The 16499-nt window shown below is 43.1% G+C and overlaps 1 protein-coding gene across 1 annotated transcript in view; it reads left to right on the top strand.

Annotated features, from left to right (window-relative positions):
• Positions 1-2415: 2415 nt before the first annotated feature.
• TESK2 (testis associated actin remodelling kinase 2) overlaps positions 2416-16499 on the top strand; it is a 76909-nt gene continuing 62825 nt past the window's right edge. Inside the window, exons 1-2 of the mRNA XM_035332966.1 lie at positions 2416-2620; positions 9897-10200. Of these exons, the coding sequence (XP_035188857.1) occupies positions 9979-10200 (222 nt within the window). The 5' untranslated portion in view covers positions 2416-2620; positions 9897-9978. The remainder of the gene's footprint in view (positions 2621-9896; positions 10201-16499) is intronic.

Here is a 16499-nt window from a genome sequence, read left to right as displayed (position 1 = left end):
TATTTATAAAGCCAAAGTGTTCTGTCTGAGGAAGAGTCAGACCGAGAAAGCAGCGGAGCAAACCGCAAGCCACAGAACTGCTTTTTGGCATAGCTGATCTTTGCGTGGGGCAGCCAGCCCAGGGCAAGGGGGGGAGAGAGGAATACCTGCTCCGAGCTGAGCTTCCTGCCCTGTTCCCAGGCTGTATGACCCTTCGATGCAAGAGAGAGATCACTAGATTGAAGTACACCACAACATCCGCAAGACATTTCCTTTGATATATCCCTTTGAAGTGTCTTTTAATACGGCGTTCATTTTTCTCTCTCCAGAAAACAGGAGACTAAAAAAGCCACCCGTCTTCTGCAGATATTGAAGCTATGGATTTGTTGGGTACTTCTGCCAGCTGCAAGGAAGGACAAGAAACTTTTTCTTAGACAAAGTTTCTGCTGTTGCTATACATGCGCATGTGGTCATCAGCAAAACCCATTCTTTTCTGCTTTCAAAACACAAGCCTTGCCTTTGAGATAAGGTGGTAGCAGTGTTCATAAGACTATCCCATCTCCCAGGCCTTCTCAAAACATGGATTGTTTGTGATATCACAGGACCTCATGCAGTGTTATGTGTTTCCAGTTATGATTTAACTTTACTGAATCACACTGGCATATATTAATGCTGCTACTTTGCACCAGCCCATGAGATAAATGGTTATATATTGGTTATTACCAATAAGACATTTGCAGACCAAAAGCAGAAGCAACTAAAAGCTGGAAGGCAGAAAAGAGGTGAAATTTATGACAGGGAATTGGGGAAAGATAAATCATTTGCTTTAGCTCTGCGATTAGATCCCAAAAGGAGAAGTAATAAAAACCTGCCACCAGATGTCATCTTGCAGCTAACTAATAGCTTCCAACACAGCCGGGACGAGGGGCACAGTGAGATGAAACGGGAAGGCGCTGACAACAGGGCACAGAGCAGCAGGGATGGCTGCCGTCTGGCTTACAGAATGGTCACAGAGGCTGAGATGTTTCAGCGCTTGCTCTATAAAGTCTTTTCAACTTGCTTGGACAAATCCCAGCAAAATGTAAAGAGCTGAAATTTAACTCTAAAAAACAAGTCCTAAAAGATAAGTCCTACTGAAAAGCCCCACTCTGGAGCTCAGGTCTGCTTGAGTGTCAGGGAGCAGAAGACACTGACAGATCCGAGTAGTTCCACCTGTTTAGTCACAGATTAAAATATGACGGATATGCTAATCATTGCTTCATGGCTTGATTGCAAAAGCTTCAGTGCTCCCCGGGCTTGAGCTGTCATTAGAATAGATGTTTGCATGTACTTGATATTTAGCATTTGGGAGTGTGGGAAAACCACTGTTAGCAAAGGAAATCCAGAAGGAAAATGAAACAAATTATTAAAAAAAAGACTATTTTTTTTTTCCACACAAAGCACTTTTAATCTGTTACCTGTGCAAAATTTATTACTTTTGTTTGTTTGTTTCTATTAAATTTACAGAAAACATCTCACTGTAAACTTGGGTGAAATTCTAAGACTAAATTCAGTCAATAAAAGTCGTGTTAGGGATTTTATTACAGCTGTAAGGGTAAAACTCTGTCCGCTGTTACCTGTAGAATTGGTGCTGGTGTTTCCAACACCAAAGTCCCGAGTGTGTTTTGGATCAAGCTGAAAAGCTTAGTTGCAAAATTAATGATGGATAACGAGAAAGCAGCACGTGTTGTTAACATGGCAAGGTTGGGCACCGCGTTCCTGCCCGAGAACCTTTCCGGTTATAACTCCTCCGGTTTGAATTGTTTGGGAGTCGTGGTTTTTGAATACAAGACTCTACGCCAGACGAACTCTTTATTTTTTATTTTGAGTTTCAGTAAAAACAGCTCCGATATTGCCAAGGATGAGGTCAGGGAAAAAAAAAACAACCATCAGTCTGGGTAAAACGCCGCGGCAGGAGGGGGCCGTGAGGCGCCCGCGCAATGGGGGCCCCAACCCGTGCCCAGGCCGCGGGGCCTCCATGAGCACCTGGGCCCGCTGACAGCTTCACGCCCACCGCTGCCTATAAACACGCGGGGATTGGCTCTCCTCCCCGCCCGTCAGTAAGTAGGCCGCGCTCTTACTGGCTAATTCTCTTATTTATAACCCGCCCTCAAAGGCTGGCCAATGAGAGCGAGGCGCCCCTAGCAACGCCCCTCTCTCTTTCCTGCCGCTGGCTCTCGCTATCGTCCTGGGAATTGTTGTCCCTGCTCCCGTTGGCCGAGCCGCCTGCCTCTCAAGCGCCCCTTAGCCAATTAGAAAAGGGCACTCACGTGGATTACCTGCGAACCCCTCCGCGCCTGCCTTCCCCTCCTCCATTGGCCGCGCACCGCCGTCTATCAACTCTCTCCGGGCTCCGATTGGCTACACGGGAGGGTGGCTGGTGTCGGGGTGCCGCCCCAGCTCTGGGGGCGGCTCAGTGGCGGCGGAGGCGGATTCAGAGGGAGGAGCCGCGACGGTCCGCGGCCCCCGGGTCCCTCAGCCGGGCTCGCTCCTCACATGGGGCCCCCTCGCCTCCCTTCGGCGGGCCGCTGAGGAGCCGGACAGGCCGCCATGACAGCCCCCGCCGGCCGCAGGCCCCGCTGGCGCCGCTGCCGCTGTTCAGGTAACGGCCGGGGGCGGCCCGGCAGCTCTGCGGGGGGTGCCCGGGCAGGGTGGCGGAGGGGGGGGCCTGGCTCCGGAGCGCTGCCCCGTGAGGAGGCGTGAGAGGAGGCTGAGGGTTCGAGGGGAGCTGCCCGGGGGCCTGCAGGGTCCGTGTGGGCCCCCACGTTGAGGGGGCAGCTGCCGTGCTCGGAGGTGCGGGGCTCGGCCCTGGGGTCCTCTGACAGGATGGACCTGGGGAGCTGCAAACCGGACCTTGGAGAACGCCACACTGAGTTCTAGTTGCGTTTATGTCCTCCTACAAACCCTTACAGCTAATATCGAGGTTTGCTTTTAAGCAGCCTTTATGCTCCAGCTGAAATAATTTCTTCAAAACTAACCATCTAGTAGGGATCGGAGCCGTAGGGTGTCTTCGTGAGCTGCAAAATCAGCATGCGTACAGTTCCTCGGGCGTAATTAGGTGGTGGAATTTACAGCTGAGGATAAGATGTTTTATGAGCTCTGATATGCCCAGTGGGTCAGTCGTAAGGGTTTCTATTTAGTCATCAACTCTGGAAATTATTGTTGCATGCCGTATTCTGACAGGCCAATAAAAGTGTCATTTTTGGACTTGTGCAGGACTGCACTGTGCAGCTGCAGACACGGCTGTGTTACTCCATTGTCAGTCTTGTTTTGTTTTCACATAAAGCTTGTACACAAAGCATGATCAGCTAGAACTGAAGCTACCTGGGTGTGCTCCTGTACCTGCTGCCAAGTGTCTGCCCTCCTGCGTTGCGTTTTCTTCTTTTTATTTCCCCCCTTGCTTGGATCTTTCCTGCTGTTCTGTTAGGATGAACAGCTGGCAGTGGGAGCGGAGCAGAAGACAGGGACAGGCTGTGGAAGGAGCGAGCTGGTCCAAACAGTGTTTGGGTGGTGTAGGCCTGCTGTAACCGAGCTGTAGCCCCCACTTTCATATGTGTACTTTTGCTATTTTGATTCTTTATGCAAGTGACTTTGCAAATGCATGAAAGAAAAGCAGGGCTAAGGGAGGGGGATGTTGCTTCTGTGCCTGCTGCAGGAAAGAGTGAAGCTTGTGGTTCCCTTGCATCATAGGTTTCCTTTTTTCCTGTAGCTAAGAACCATGCATTTGCACAATGGCAACACTTCTTATTTTATCCTTGTAGCGTGGTATCTTGCAGCCTGGTACAAAAAAAGTGCTCTTCTAGGCAAGATCAAAAATGATGAACGTTTGTAATTATCGTTTTTAAGCCATCTTCTTCCTTATTAGCTCCTTAGCGTATTCATTTCATGTTGTGTATTTATCAGTAAGTACATCTGATAATCAGCTGCTGTGTCCTGGTGGCTCCATCTGTTGTCTGCTGCCAAGTCCTCTTTTTGACTTAGTTAATAAGCTTCTTTTCATATGGTCCTGTCACTTTTTCTTAAGTTGAACACATTTCTGGTAGTGTCTAGGCCACTTTTTTATGTGGTTGTCCCCTTGCTTGCACTGGAGAGCTGTAACAGCTTTCGCAACCAGCAGGGGATTTGCTTGAAATAACTTTGCTTTTGAAACCCGACTTCATACGTGCCCGGTCTGTGGCTCACAACTGTGAGTTATAGATTTCCCCTCGGTACCCGAGGTGCTTCAGATTGATGTGTAAATACCACCAGACTCCGGTGTCTCCAATAACACAGCAGCAGATTTGGGATGCCCTGTTCTCCAAAGCGTCATAAATGAGTTATCAGGGACCCTGTTACCGTTCTGTTTGTGCTGCTAGGACCTGCTGTAAACACGGTACTCGGAGTCTTACAGCTGCTTGAGCCCAGGAGCACAGGCTGGAGCTTCAGCTGTATTTGAGTGATATGTTGTAGAATGCGTTTTAAATATCTGTGGTGATTATATTTTTAGATGGAAGATGCAAATATAGGCTGTCTTTTGTGATGCTGTATAAATTATCAGTCAAATATGAAACTCAGCCTGCGTTCTTTATTTTCATCTCCCTATCAAGCATTCTTGTTCTCTCTCCTCGCCTTTGCCGTGCTGGCTTTTCTCGCCAGCTGCACCCACACAACGTGGCTTTGCTTCCTGCCTGCCGTGAGAAGCCCTGCAGACAGCTCTCGGTCCTCAGCTATAAACCTGGCGGCGGGGCTGGGGGCATTCCTTGATTACAGAGGTGTTACAATGCTTCTTAGTACAGAAAGGCTTCGATTCCCTTTGTTTTGGTCAGGAGCTAAGCAGTCGTCAGCCTGCTGCTTCTCAGCACCTTTATTAAGGTCTGTACAAGCAGAGGGAAGGCCGCTGCTTTCTGTCTGTCTTGCAATTTTCATGTTTTCTTAGGCAAACAGAACATATTAAAATTGTCTGTTGGAAGCAGCAGCTGTTTACTGTGTGTGATCTACCTGAGCGTGATGGTTTGACTCTGCCACTACGTTACAGCCTGCCCTGTGTGTTGGTGCGACTACAGCCAGGCGGGGAGACGAGCAGATTTTGGAAGGCCCGTCTGTACAGGTTCACTTTTGTTTTGTATTTGGACTCGAGAAGCGGTTGGCAATTCCTTACTGTGGGCATAAGGATCGAGCATTTTGTTGTTGTTGTTTGTGTGTTTTCCAATTATCTGCCTTCTCAGTGTGTGCCAGGCTTTATGCCCGTGCTTTATATGAGTATTTTTAAACCTACGGCGTTGGTCTCGAAGCCCAGGCTTTGCAGTAAGTTAACGTCTCGTCTCTTTCTGGTTTCAAACTTGGCTGCAGTCACAAAATAAATGAACTGTTTGTTTCAGCTCAGCCTCTTGCGAGGTTTGTTTGCATTACAAAACCGTGGTGCAGCTTAGCAGGCTCCCGGTTTCTGGGCTGGTGTCGCTGTCCCTGGGCTAATGCCGGTCTCTTCTGAGGAATGCCAGCCCTAGCCGTGCGAGGTACGTTGTGGAGGTGCTGGTCAGAGCTAGGAACTACCCCCAGCAGGGGAGATGCGATTAAAGCAAAATGCCACCAAAATGAAAGTAGGAAATGATGGGGTTCAAGTGTCATGTTGTGACTGAGACGTAAGGCTGGACCCTGGGACTTCCCCCATTAAGCAGTCAGAAAAGATTTCAGTGTCAGGATGAGCTGGGCCAAGCGCAGCGTGAACCCTTCTGTAAATATTTGGTGTTACCTTTCTCCCAAAGACAGGAAGCCAAGTTAGGGACAAACCAAACACCGTTCCTCTGTTAGGACAGAAATGACAGCAGTTAGGAACAAAACTGGAGTGCTTGGCTCTCTTTACCTATTTAGTTTGATTTCTTATGTTTTGCTCCCTCCTTTTTTCCCCTCTCCTCCAGGCTAATGACCTCAAAGTCAATTCAGTCTGGAAGATTTTGTTCTTTACAATGCTTTGAAGCTTTTCTGAAATTTGCAAGTTACTGGAGGGAATTCTTCCCCCTCGCCTCCCAGCTGTGTTGTTGAGTGGCACTTGCCAGCATAATTCCTCCCTGTTTTTGTAATGCTGGGCTTTTAAACTCCATCAGACTATGGGTTTAAATAGTTAACTCTTGGCAAATGTCTTATGTCAAAGCTTTGGCATCTTGCTCTTCAGAAAACCTTTTCAAATTAATAACATGCATCCACCAGATTTATGGCTTTCCAGGCTGAATGCCTAGCGACAGTCTTCTGTGTCTAAAAATGGCTGTTGTTGTTGTTAGGGCCATCTTTTAGGAAACTTGGAGTTTGACTTTTAAGTGCAAATATGCACGTGTTGTGAAGATACTGGGGACAAAAAAAGTGTCGGTAATGAGTTGAAACGGTTTTGGAGGGATCTTGTTTTGTACCCTGAGGTATTAAAGGGATGCTGCTGAAGCTGAGAAGCTCGATCTGTTTTTATGTCTACGAACAGTATGAAATGCTAAGCACTGAACATGTATCTTGTTCGCTTTGCGTTGATGTGTGGGATATGTGCTGTTGTGGGGTTTCCATCCTTACATGTTTTCAGGCTTAGACCTTGGTTTTGTAAGCCAACCCCCTCATTAACCAAATAAATGCTGATACTGTTTGTACTTACACTCAGTCCCACAACTCAAAACCCAATCCGTTCATGCAGTGGAGAAGCTGACCTTAATGTACTGCAACTAGGTTTGTTTGTTTCTTGCTTCAAGGTTTGTTTTTAGACCAAGAAATTAAAACATGGTAGAGTATGAAGCCTAAATTTGGGCTTTTCAGCAGTATACCGAATGGATGAGCGGGGCAGGTATGCGTTTTGACAAATGTGTTCCTAAAACATTTTGGCTTGGCAGAGTGGGGTGAATTTTTGTTGTGGTAAGGATGTCAAAAAAAGTGGTCTGGAAGCTGGAAAATTTATTGGGAAATGTTTTTATAGTGCTCGGTGTCTTTTCTTAACTGGCCCTTGAGCACAGCTTGCGAATCTTTGAGCTGAACTACAACATTACAGACCAGGGAAACAAACCCAACAGCCTTTAGATCTGCAGTAGGTCGGTCTTGCATTCTGCTCAGTGCACTTTAATTAATCATACAAGGTAGTAAATTAAAGTACCTCAGACTGATTTGACAGTCAATTAAACCTTGGTTGATTTGACTGAGAATGTGATCATTAGTGTAATTGGCCAAAATGACAGGAGGCCTGCTTGGAATTGTGCCCACTTGAAATTTTCCTTCAATTCTGTGTATGCGATCCTGGGCAGAAAGTTGGACAAATGGAGCTCAACCCTAATAATTTCCAAGGATTTTGTGTGGCTGTCTGGAAATAAGGCAAGCTTTAGCAGGCAGAAATTGAAGGGACGGGTTACTTGGGAATCCAGATGGCAAACCCTTTTGGGATTTATGTTGTGTGAAGTGCTTTGAATCTCTTCTTTCATTGTGAGATTTGTACAGAGTTTTGCGGAGTTCGCCATGTGATTTCAATCAGAAGGATGTGTATGTGTGAGGGTTTTTTTTTTTTTAGTACATTAAGAAGAGTATATGGGGAGCTGATCTTTTGTTAATGGCATCTGGATGGCTAAGACAGAGGTAGGTTTTTCTTCCTGTTTAACATCACTTGCCTAACTTGGTGTCTTCCTCTAGCTAGAAAACAGCAGTCTTATTGTCTCATTTTTGGATATATTTTGACATAGCTCTGATTTGTTTGCTGGGTCGCAGTGCAGGTGGGTTGTTTCACTAAGTTTTGGGGGAGTGTCTGCAAAAGCTTCAGGGTGCGCCTCATGGGAGTTACGGCATTGAGTGTCAAACTGGGTGCTGCTGGGGCAAAACCTTGCTCCTTTGCTTAGAAGGTGCCTGGTGCAGGTGGGTGCTGCTCTGCTAAGTGCTAAAACATTGCTTCTTCAAGGCCAGCAGGCTTCTTGGTCAGTCTCCAAACATACTTGTCTCTTGTTCCAGAAAACGACTTGTTAACACCATTGTTTCCTGCCTCTCCTCCTTCGACAGATAGTTCTTTCTTCATCTCCTTGAAAAGCACCCAAACGTTAGTTTGCTGCTCTCAGATCAAAAAGAATTATTTAAGTATGTTTGGAAGATCCTGGGCACCTTCTTGGCAGCTGAGGAGCTTCCCTGGGCTATTTCTTCTCCCCGGGGAGACAGAGCGGGCTTTGTCCTCCCGTGGTGCTCCTGTACCGTTTCCAGACCTTCAGGGCTTGCGGGGCAGGAATATGAGGTCAGAAATTGGATCCTGATCTTCTCTGTGGCAGTCGGCCACACTATAATGTTAAGATGATGTAGTACTAACATCTGAGAAGTGCAGTAAGCTCACGCATGGGGGAGTCTGCACATAAAGTTCTGTAGGAATACCGCAATGTGGGATTTGACAGAGATTAAATTTTCTTAAGCAGGCCCTGGTAAGGCTCTCCTATACCGTCCCCCCCATCCTGACCCTCATTCAGAGAGGTGAGTTTTAAGATACTTGCAATAAACTCCAGCACAGACCTTGGGAGGGAAAAGTGTTTGTTTCTTCTCAGAGAGGACAAGCTCAAATTAATTCCATGCAATTCAACAGAGCTCATTCTGAAGGCAGGGAAGGGCTGTGTGTCTTTCTGAGGGGTTGGCACAGCATCTCTGAAGGATACGCTGCGTACAAGATGTGTATAGCAGGGCTGCTGTGTATTCAGAGGACAGCTGGTGCGCCTCTGTTTTTGAGATGCTCTTCAAATTTAGTGCATTGTTCAGGTCTTGTACATCTGTGTACATACAAGCATAAGTGCCTTGTCTGCTCCCTGCTTTGTGATTATTTTGTCCACCACTTTATTAAAAAAAAAAAGTTTGCTTTTCCCCTTCCAGTTTTTCATTCACCCTCAAAAAATCTTTCCTCATTGTGACTGCTCGCTTTGTTCAGGTTTTGTAGGGGCTTCACCGAATTGCTGTAAATGAACAGTTAAATGTGGAAAAGATGAATAACCTCCTGACTCTAAGGTTTAAGGGGAAAAAAAAAAGTAGGCCACCTGTCAGGTTTGCCAATCCAAGTTGGATTTGATGGGCTCCAGAGTCATCCTGATTACTTCATCATCCTCTTACACAGAGAAAAAAAATTCCCTCGGTGTTGTTTTTTCTTTTTTTTCCCTCTTCGTACTTGGCAAATGTATCTTATTTCCTGTGTTTTCAGTTGAACTGAAATTAATATAGTTTTAAAATTGTGTGCGTAGAGAATTGTTCTGGCAGTTTCTTACAAGAAGCCTTTGTTTTTGTAGCAGGATTGTTGATCATTTTCACAAATATGGGGACTAGATCTTTAGTGGATATAAACTTGTGCTTTTACTAGTTAAGAAATTGGTCTTGGAACATTCGTAGGTGGAAGTTGTAAAAAAAACAACAAAGCTTTTGGTGCTCCAGCTACTGTTATTGACAGCTAATAATTTTCCATAAGTCAACTGAAAGTTGGTATGTTTTTCATCTTTTATTCAGCCCCTAATGTTAAATGGTTTCTTGTAATAGCAGTAGATTGGTCACCAACTGCTACCGAAGTAGCATAGAAGGTAATATTTTGTGGATTTCCTACTGCTTAGTTGTTTTCTGTAGCAAGCAGAACTTAAATAGTGCGTGTGTGAAAGCCCTTTGTTATCATTTAAAGTTTTGAGCTCCAAACCCATTGATTTCTTAATAGCCAGAGAATAGATATTTCCAGGACTCTTAAAGCAAAAGTTCATTCGATTGTCCATCTATTTTAATGATGCTGTGGGGTTGGTTGTGTTTTTTTTTTTTTTTTTAACACCTACTTGGATATCTTCTGCTTTTCTTATTCCCTTACGCTGGTTATGTTGTGTTGGAGTCCTATCAAACGTGATTAGGTATTTTTATAATAATGACCATCTCAATTTCTTGTGTTTTAGCTTCCAACAAGAGTAGAGAAGACAGCAAAGTACCTAAGATGTGAGAAGTCCTCCCTTAGCAGAAGACAAGCCTGTTTTCAAAATGGACCGAAGTAAGCGGAATTCAATAGCAGGATTTCCACCACGCTTGGAGCGCGCTGAGGACTTTGACGGTGGCACTGGAGGAGATGGGACTGCATCCCAGATTGGAAGAGTTTGGACCTCTTCATACAGAGCCCTGATAAGTGCCTTTTCCAGACTTACTCGTCTTGATGACTTCACATGTGAGAAAATCGGCTCTGGTTTCTTCTCTGAGGTGTTCAAGGTGTGTGTTTTGTTCTTCCCCTCATGGTGATTGTTTTGTGTTTGGTGCTGAGAAGTATAAGAGCATTAAACAAAGTACTTCTTTCACTGAAGTCAGCTGTTCTTGTATTGGCTTTACCCAAGTGATGAAGAACTTGCAGGTCTCAAATATTTCCATTGTCCCTCTTCCAGCTGTTTTTTTATCACTTATAAGTTTCCTAGGAGTTGCAGAGGCTATTTGGGATAAATAATACGTGCTAGAAAATAACTGGTTTATCTTTGGCAATTTGTGACATCGTACAGGCAGTTCCAGTTTTACAGTGCTAGTAGCATTTCTTATGTCCTGACTGTTCTGGTACCATCTATTGTAGAGGAGTAGGACATTGAGTTGACTTCTAGGCTTCCAGGCACTGTGAAAATAACTTGTTTTCTTGCCTTAGTTCCTGGCTTTAAATGAACTCACCCTCCAACTTGTTTCCATTTCAGCAAAATGCCATAAAATATCTTGTGGTGTATTCTGTCCATTCCATGATACTTCATGTGACCTTTAAGAATTTAAGCCAAGAAACATCCAGCTTTATTGCAGTGAGTAGATATGTGAATTAGAAAAGGAAAATTATTTTAGTTATTTTAATACTCAAAGGCATTCCCATCTCTGTATACACATCTCCTCTTGAGTCAAGGCAAGTTACTCCAAAAATTTTTTCTTTAGCTAGATATATGGAAATTTAATTTCCCCTAACACAAGTTTTTATTTCTGAAGTCCCTTTTCTTTCCTTTGAAAGAAAGTTTTGTATATTGGGACTTCAGAAAGTGTTGTAGTCAAACAGCTACTTGTGTGAACAGATTTACTGGGTGAAATAAGCAACTTTCTACTGTGCATTGGTGAGGAACATCATGGAATAGTGCCCTGAGGCAAGATGATTGCATATGCAGCAGAAAGGTACGGTATTACCAATCATTAGGAAATGAAAGTAAGTGGGTGGGTGGGGAAATGATTAAAAGCAAATATAACTTTCTATCATACGTAGTTACTGGTTTATTAAGAATATCTTATTTTAAGAGAGCACTTGGTTCAGTTAGGTACTGGCATACAGAGGTACACATTTATTTGAGACCTTCTGTTGATTGAAAGAAATCCTTGATACCTGATTTACCTTCCACTGCATAAGGAAGTCAGATAATTTTTAAACAGCTTTCCCCTGCCGTTCCCACTTCCAGCAGAACTAAGCTAGGCATCTTCTGGGGTAAGTCAGCCATCACACATCAGCGGCATTACTCTAAGAGCTGGTAGTAATCTGGGTATCTAGTGTCTGTTTTTTCTAGAAACAGCTACAGACCTCCTGCAGGGAAACAGCGAGTGATAAAGCCTTTTCTTTCACATCAGTTTCAAAAAAAGATTCTCCCTTCACTTTTGGCACAAACGGGTGAGAATGCATTACAACCTTGTCTTAGATGTGGTTCCACACATATTTAGGCAGGTTTCTGTTTTGCTAGTTTATCAGCCTGACCACTTCTGTCATTAATCTGACTGTGCTGATGATCAGATTTCATGCAAGAACCTTGATGTGCTTCCAGGAAAGGAAGCCTCATGGTTTGACACAGTCAAAGTTCAGTCTGATCTGCAGGCTCCCTGGTAAGCGATTGAACTTGAGAAGAATCCATGATAGTTCTAAACTTGCTGCATAAATAACTTTACAAAGCAATGAAACTTTCCCTTTAAATTAGTGAAAGGTATCTCAGAAAAAAAACTGTCACCAGAGCTTTTTCAATTATGTATTTGTCTATTGTTTTGTGAACATGCATCAGGTTTGCTCATATGATTTAACAAAGAATACTTGCACTGTTTTGAGGGTTTGGGGTTTTTCTTTTGCTACACAACTGACAATTGTTTTCAGTGATTTGTTCCCTTCAATCCTTTTCTGTGGAGACTCCTTTTTTAATATAATCTTTTAGAGTGGGTAGAAATTGCCTTCTCTTAATTTGGGAATATGAATACATCATAGCATCAGTGTGTGTATATATTAATGGTTGTATATCCTATGAATGTTCTTATAGCATTTCTAGGGCACCTTTACTCACACAAACTAAGCTTTGTGGTTTATCCAGCATGAAATACTACACTGGCCTTTTGATTTTTGTTTGCCGTCATTGTAGCAGTTCAAATTCACCTGAATGCTGAATATTATAGAAATGACTTTAGAAAAGCTGAACTTTATCAAACACTAGTAGTCTAGTTTAAGTCAGCCAACTGACTGTTTCCTGTTGTAGTTTTCAATGGCAAGTGCAGAACATTAATGTTTGCTTCTAATTTCAACTAGGCAAAGGCTGTTTTTGTAAATGTTCATTTCCCAACCGTGATCCTAAATCTTTAAATTCTTAGCTGGGAAGACTAGTAAAGACTGATGGAGCTGTAAGTAATTGTGGGGGAGATGAACGTCATGCTGAAACTAAGTACTGCATAAGGAGATATTTTATAATGAATGTTAACTGCATGTATCGGAACAGCAGTCAGACTACAATCCGTGATCCTCCATTCACATAGATCTTCTGGTTCAAAGCCAGTAATAAATATTCAAGTTCCTTCAGGGGTTCTTGTTGGCTCTGTATTCTGTTGCTGAACTTCTGAGAGACTGGAAATACTTTTGGTACTTTGAATGTTAAAAGAGAACTTTTTTTTTGCAGTTTATTTTTTGTCTGTACAGGGATTATAGATCCAGTAGAGGTTCAAGGTTGCTTGTGTTTGCATGTTGGGAAGTTCGTGTTGCTGTACATGTGTGGTCACTGGAGAATTTGAAGTTTTCTGTTACAAGAAGCACGGTCAAGTCTTCTGACGTCCAGGGAAGAACGCATGGTTTTGTCCTGGGCAATCCTGGATACTAAAATTATTTCATTGTGGATAGTTTTCCTGTTTTAAGTATGCTTGGCCATCGAAGTAGCAGTATTGTCAGAAGATAATTCCAAAATTAGGAGCAAAGTAATTATTGTGTCACTCTGGTTCTGTTGTGCAGGGCTACTTCACTGCTGTCATAACGATGGGCTTGCCTGTTGAAAGCTCTCCCCTCCAATAGCCAGGGAGGTGGCATATAACAGGGAGAAAAGTAATTTGTTTTTGTCAGGGAATGTGCTCTGAGAAAACTGTTCAAGCTAGTTTAACCTCAGATTATTTTGGGGATAAGCAGAGAGCAAAGTTGAAGACAGAACTTGGGTCAACCAGGCCACAGTCTTGACCACCTTGAATCATGCTTTTAACCTCATAGGCGTTGGGAGAGCTACTATTAGAAATTAATTATCAGAGAAAAAAGAATCTGATTTTATGAAATATTCCAAGCAATTACGTCAGTATCATTTGTATGTTAAGCATATGCCTGGGAAAGCTGTTCATGTGAGCAGTGGAAAAGGTGCATAATATCTTTTTTAAAAAAAGTTAATGTTGTTTAATAGTGGATGAGCAAAGACAAGCATGTGAATATAAAATGTATGAGACGTAATGCAAAATTAATGACCTTTTACAGCTGAAGCATTAAGCAGATGAGCATGGGAGCCTCCAAAAAATGTTTGAGATGGAAATCAGCCTTCCTGTTTTGGCTTACATACTGTGGCCTTCCCAGGCTGTTACTGAAAGCACCAAGCAATGAGTTCTGTGCTCCCCTGTAACTTGAGATCCTTTCTGCAGAACTTCTGGCTACACAATTTTCCCGTTTTTGCATTTGTGCAGCAAATTTCACCTACTAATCCCCACAGGGTGAAATGCCTTTTTGTGCTTCAGGGTTATGAAGAGCACTCATATATAATTCTTTTTTATGAAATACTAACTAGTATGGTAATGTACTCAGCTGGTAGTTCTGTTACCTCTGGACATCGCCTGGTACAATTCATGTTCTGTACCACTTTGGATGCTATGTCTGTAAGGCACATTGTCATGCTGGTGGGCTTGGACTCTGGAACATCTGACTGTGGTAAATCTGAGAGATCCTACTATCTGGCTTTCCCAAAGGTCAGGTTCAGAGCTGTATTTTTTTTTTTTTTTTTGTGCTTTATGACTTGATTATTATTTTTCTTGATTGACATCTCTCTGCCTATAATTTTCAAGTCTTGAAGAAGAGTCCAGTGCAGAAATGTTTGATGTTGAGCAGTAGTCACTGTCCTCTTTTGGCCTTTGGACCAAGTTTGACAGAACTTGCTATCTAGAATAAACAATGCAAAGTAAGAACTGTTGAATGGGGTGAATGATGAATTTACTCATAGGACTTCAGAAACAAAGGTTACAGGGTACTTGACCAAAAAAAGTCTATTTTGTTTGACATGAATATCTGTTTTCATGGTAGGCTTAACCGTAAGACATAATGGGTAAAACTGGACGTTTGAGAATGAAGGAAGGCATTTCGTACTTCTCAAGCAGTTAAGGCTTAGAAGGGATATTAGATGATCTACACCTACTGCCACGTAACCAAAGGTCATTACGTTTTAGCAGTAACTGGTATTTTGTCTAAAGCACACTGGCGTGACATACAATACAGGGTTTGTTTGGTTTTCTTCAATTCTGAACTGAAGACCTCAAAAGCAATATCAATAATTCCAGTGCTTTAGTGTTTAATCTCCCTGTTATGACGTCTCTTGGGCCTGTTAGTCTGCCCAGTCATTCTTAGTGTTTCTTGGCGGGGCTGGATTCTTTAGTACCTCTGCCTTCCTCACTGTTAAAAATGATGTGCATTATCATGATATTTTAACCATTTTGATGTTTTACATAGTCCAAATTTGTTTTTTGTTTTTCTGCTTTTGCAATAGAGGTTTAAGTCTTTCCAGAGTCTTTCCACCATCTTCTCCAACATCTTTTTTTTTTTTTTTAAAGTGGACATAAAACTGAGTGCCCTGGTTTTGTTCCTAACAATGATGTGTCCAAACTAGCCTTTTGCTTTGCCACACTCTTTACAACGTGAACACTTGTTATCATAACACACAGACTTAAGTTGTGTTTTTTGTTTCATGGGACTCATACATACATCATCATGTTGCTGCTCAATGGACATGGGTCTCCTGCTCTGTAGGTACAGCCTTCAATCTTTGTTTCTAGTGCAGTTTTTCATTTGGGTGTGTTGGTTTTTGTTCAGAGATACGACGTGGCCTTCCCTACTTAGTGAAATAATGAAAACAGGGCAATGCTACAAACTTAGGATTTGAATTTATCTGAGTGGTAGCTGTCATCAGTGAGCTGGAAGTGAACATGGAGCATTGAGTAACACGAGGCCTAGCTCAGTCCCTCTGGAAGCTCGGTAGAAACTTCCCCATTTCATGCTGCTTTGTCATGCACAACTGTAGCTTGAGCTATCACTGATATTTAACCTACTTACAGCAGCTTATGGCACAAAGTCGGATGTCTTGCAGAAGTGTGTGTGTTTATGTATAAAGCTATTGTAAGACTTGTCATTTTATACAATGACTTTAATAAATCTGATCACCAAATTTTAAAATAACATCCCTTCCCAGCTTTGTTTACTAGAACTACTGTAGTCTCCTTAGCTGAGCCATGCTCAAGTACATGTGCTCTGTCGTGGCAGATCTTTTCAGCCTGTCCTTAAAACTTCCATTATAGGGGATTCTGGAACCTACTTTGGTGTAGCCAGGGCGTGTTTTTGTTATTATTTAACATTATTATTATTATTAAACTATCCTTTTATAGCTAGGACTTCCCAGTTTCAGTTGTTTCTACAGCTGGTCGTGTCTGTTTGCTTCTTGGCTCTAAAAGGACCTCCTTACTGACAGAGGGTTCAGTTTTCCTGGGGCATTTAATGATTTATCATGTCAACAGAGGCCTTCTTCCAAGACTAAAATGTCTGTGAATGTGTGGAAGGAGGAAGGGAGCTATTGGAGTAGTTTTATAAATGAGTCTGTAGAAAAGGGAACACCAATTTAAATTAAAAGGAGAGGATGACTATAAAAAAAAAAAATAAAGGACATGAAGAAAAGGCAGAAAAAAGGGCAACAGAAGCTGAATTCATAACAAAGGTGCTGCCTGTTGGCTTTCAGCCCATGCTCAGACAAACTCTGTTGGAGAAAGGATTGGAAACCAGTGGCTCAGAGTCTGCACGTAACACTCTCCAGAACCGGAGTCTTCATTAACTCAGATTTTGACAGATTATCAGACACTGCAATATATGAATTGTCAGTGTGTTTTAAATCTAAATGCAAGTCTGTGTGTTCCTGCTGAGCCTGGCAGTATGGCCAGGAACAGAACTGGTGCAGAGCTCCTTCCATTGCTGGAGGGGGTCCCCTTCTGCAGGACAAGGCCCTGCATGCTCCCAGGCCTCCATGAGCTGCTCC

Source organism: Oxyura jamaicensis, chromosome 8, assembly GCF_011077185.1.
Source record: "Oxyura jamaicensis isolate SHBP4307 breed ruddy duck chromosome 8, BPBGC_Ojam_1.0, whole genome shotgun sequence".
Classification (NCBI taxonomy): Eukaryota; Metazoa; Chordata; class Aves; order Anseriformes; family Anatidae; genus Oxyura; species Oxyura jamaicensis.
This window is presented reverse-complemented; position numbering and strand designations above follow the sequence as displayed.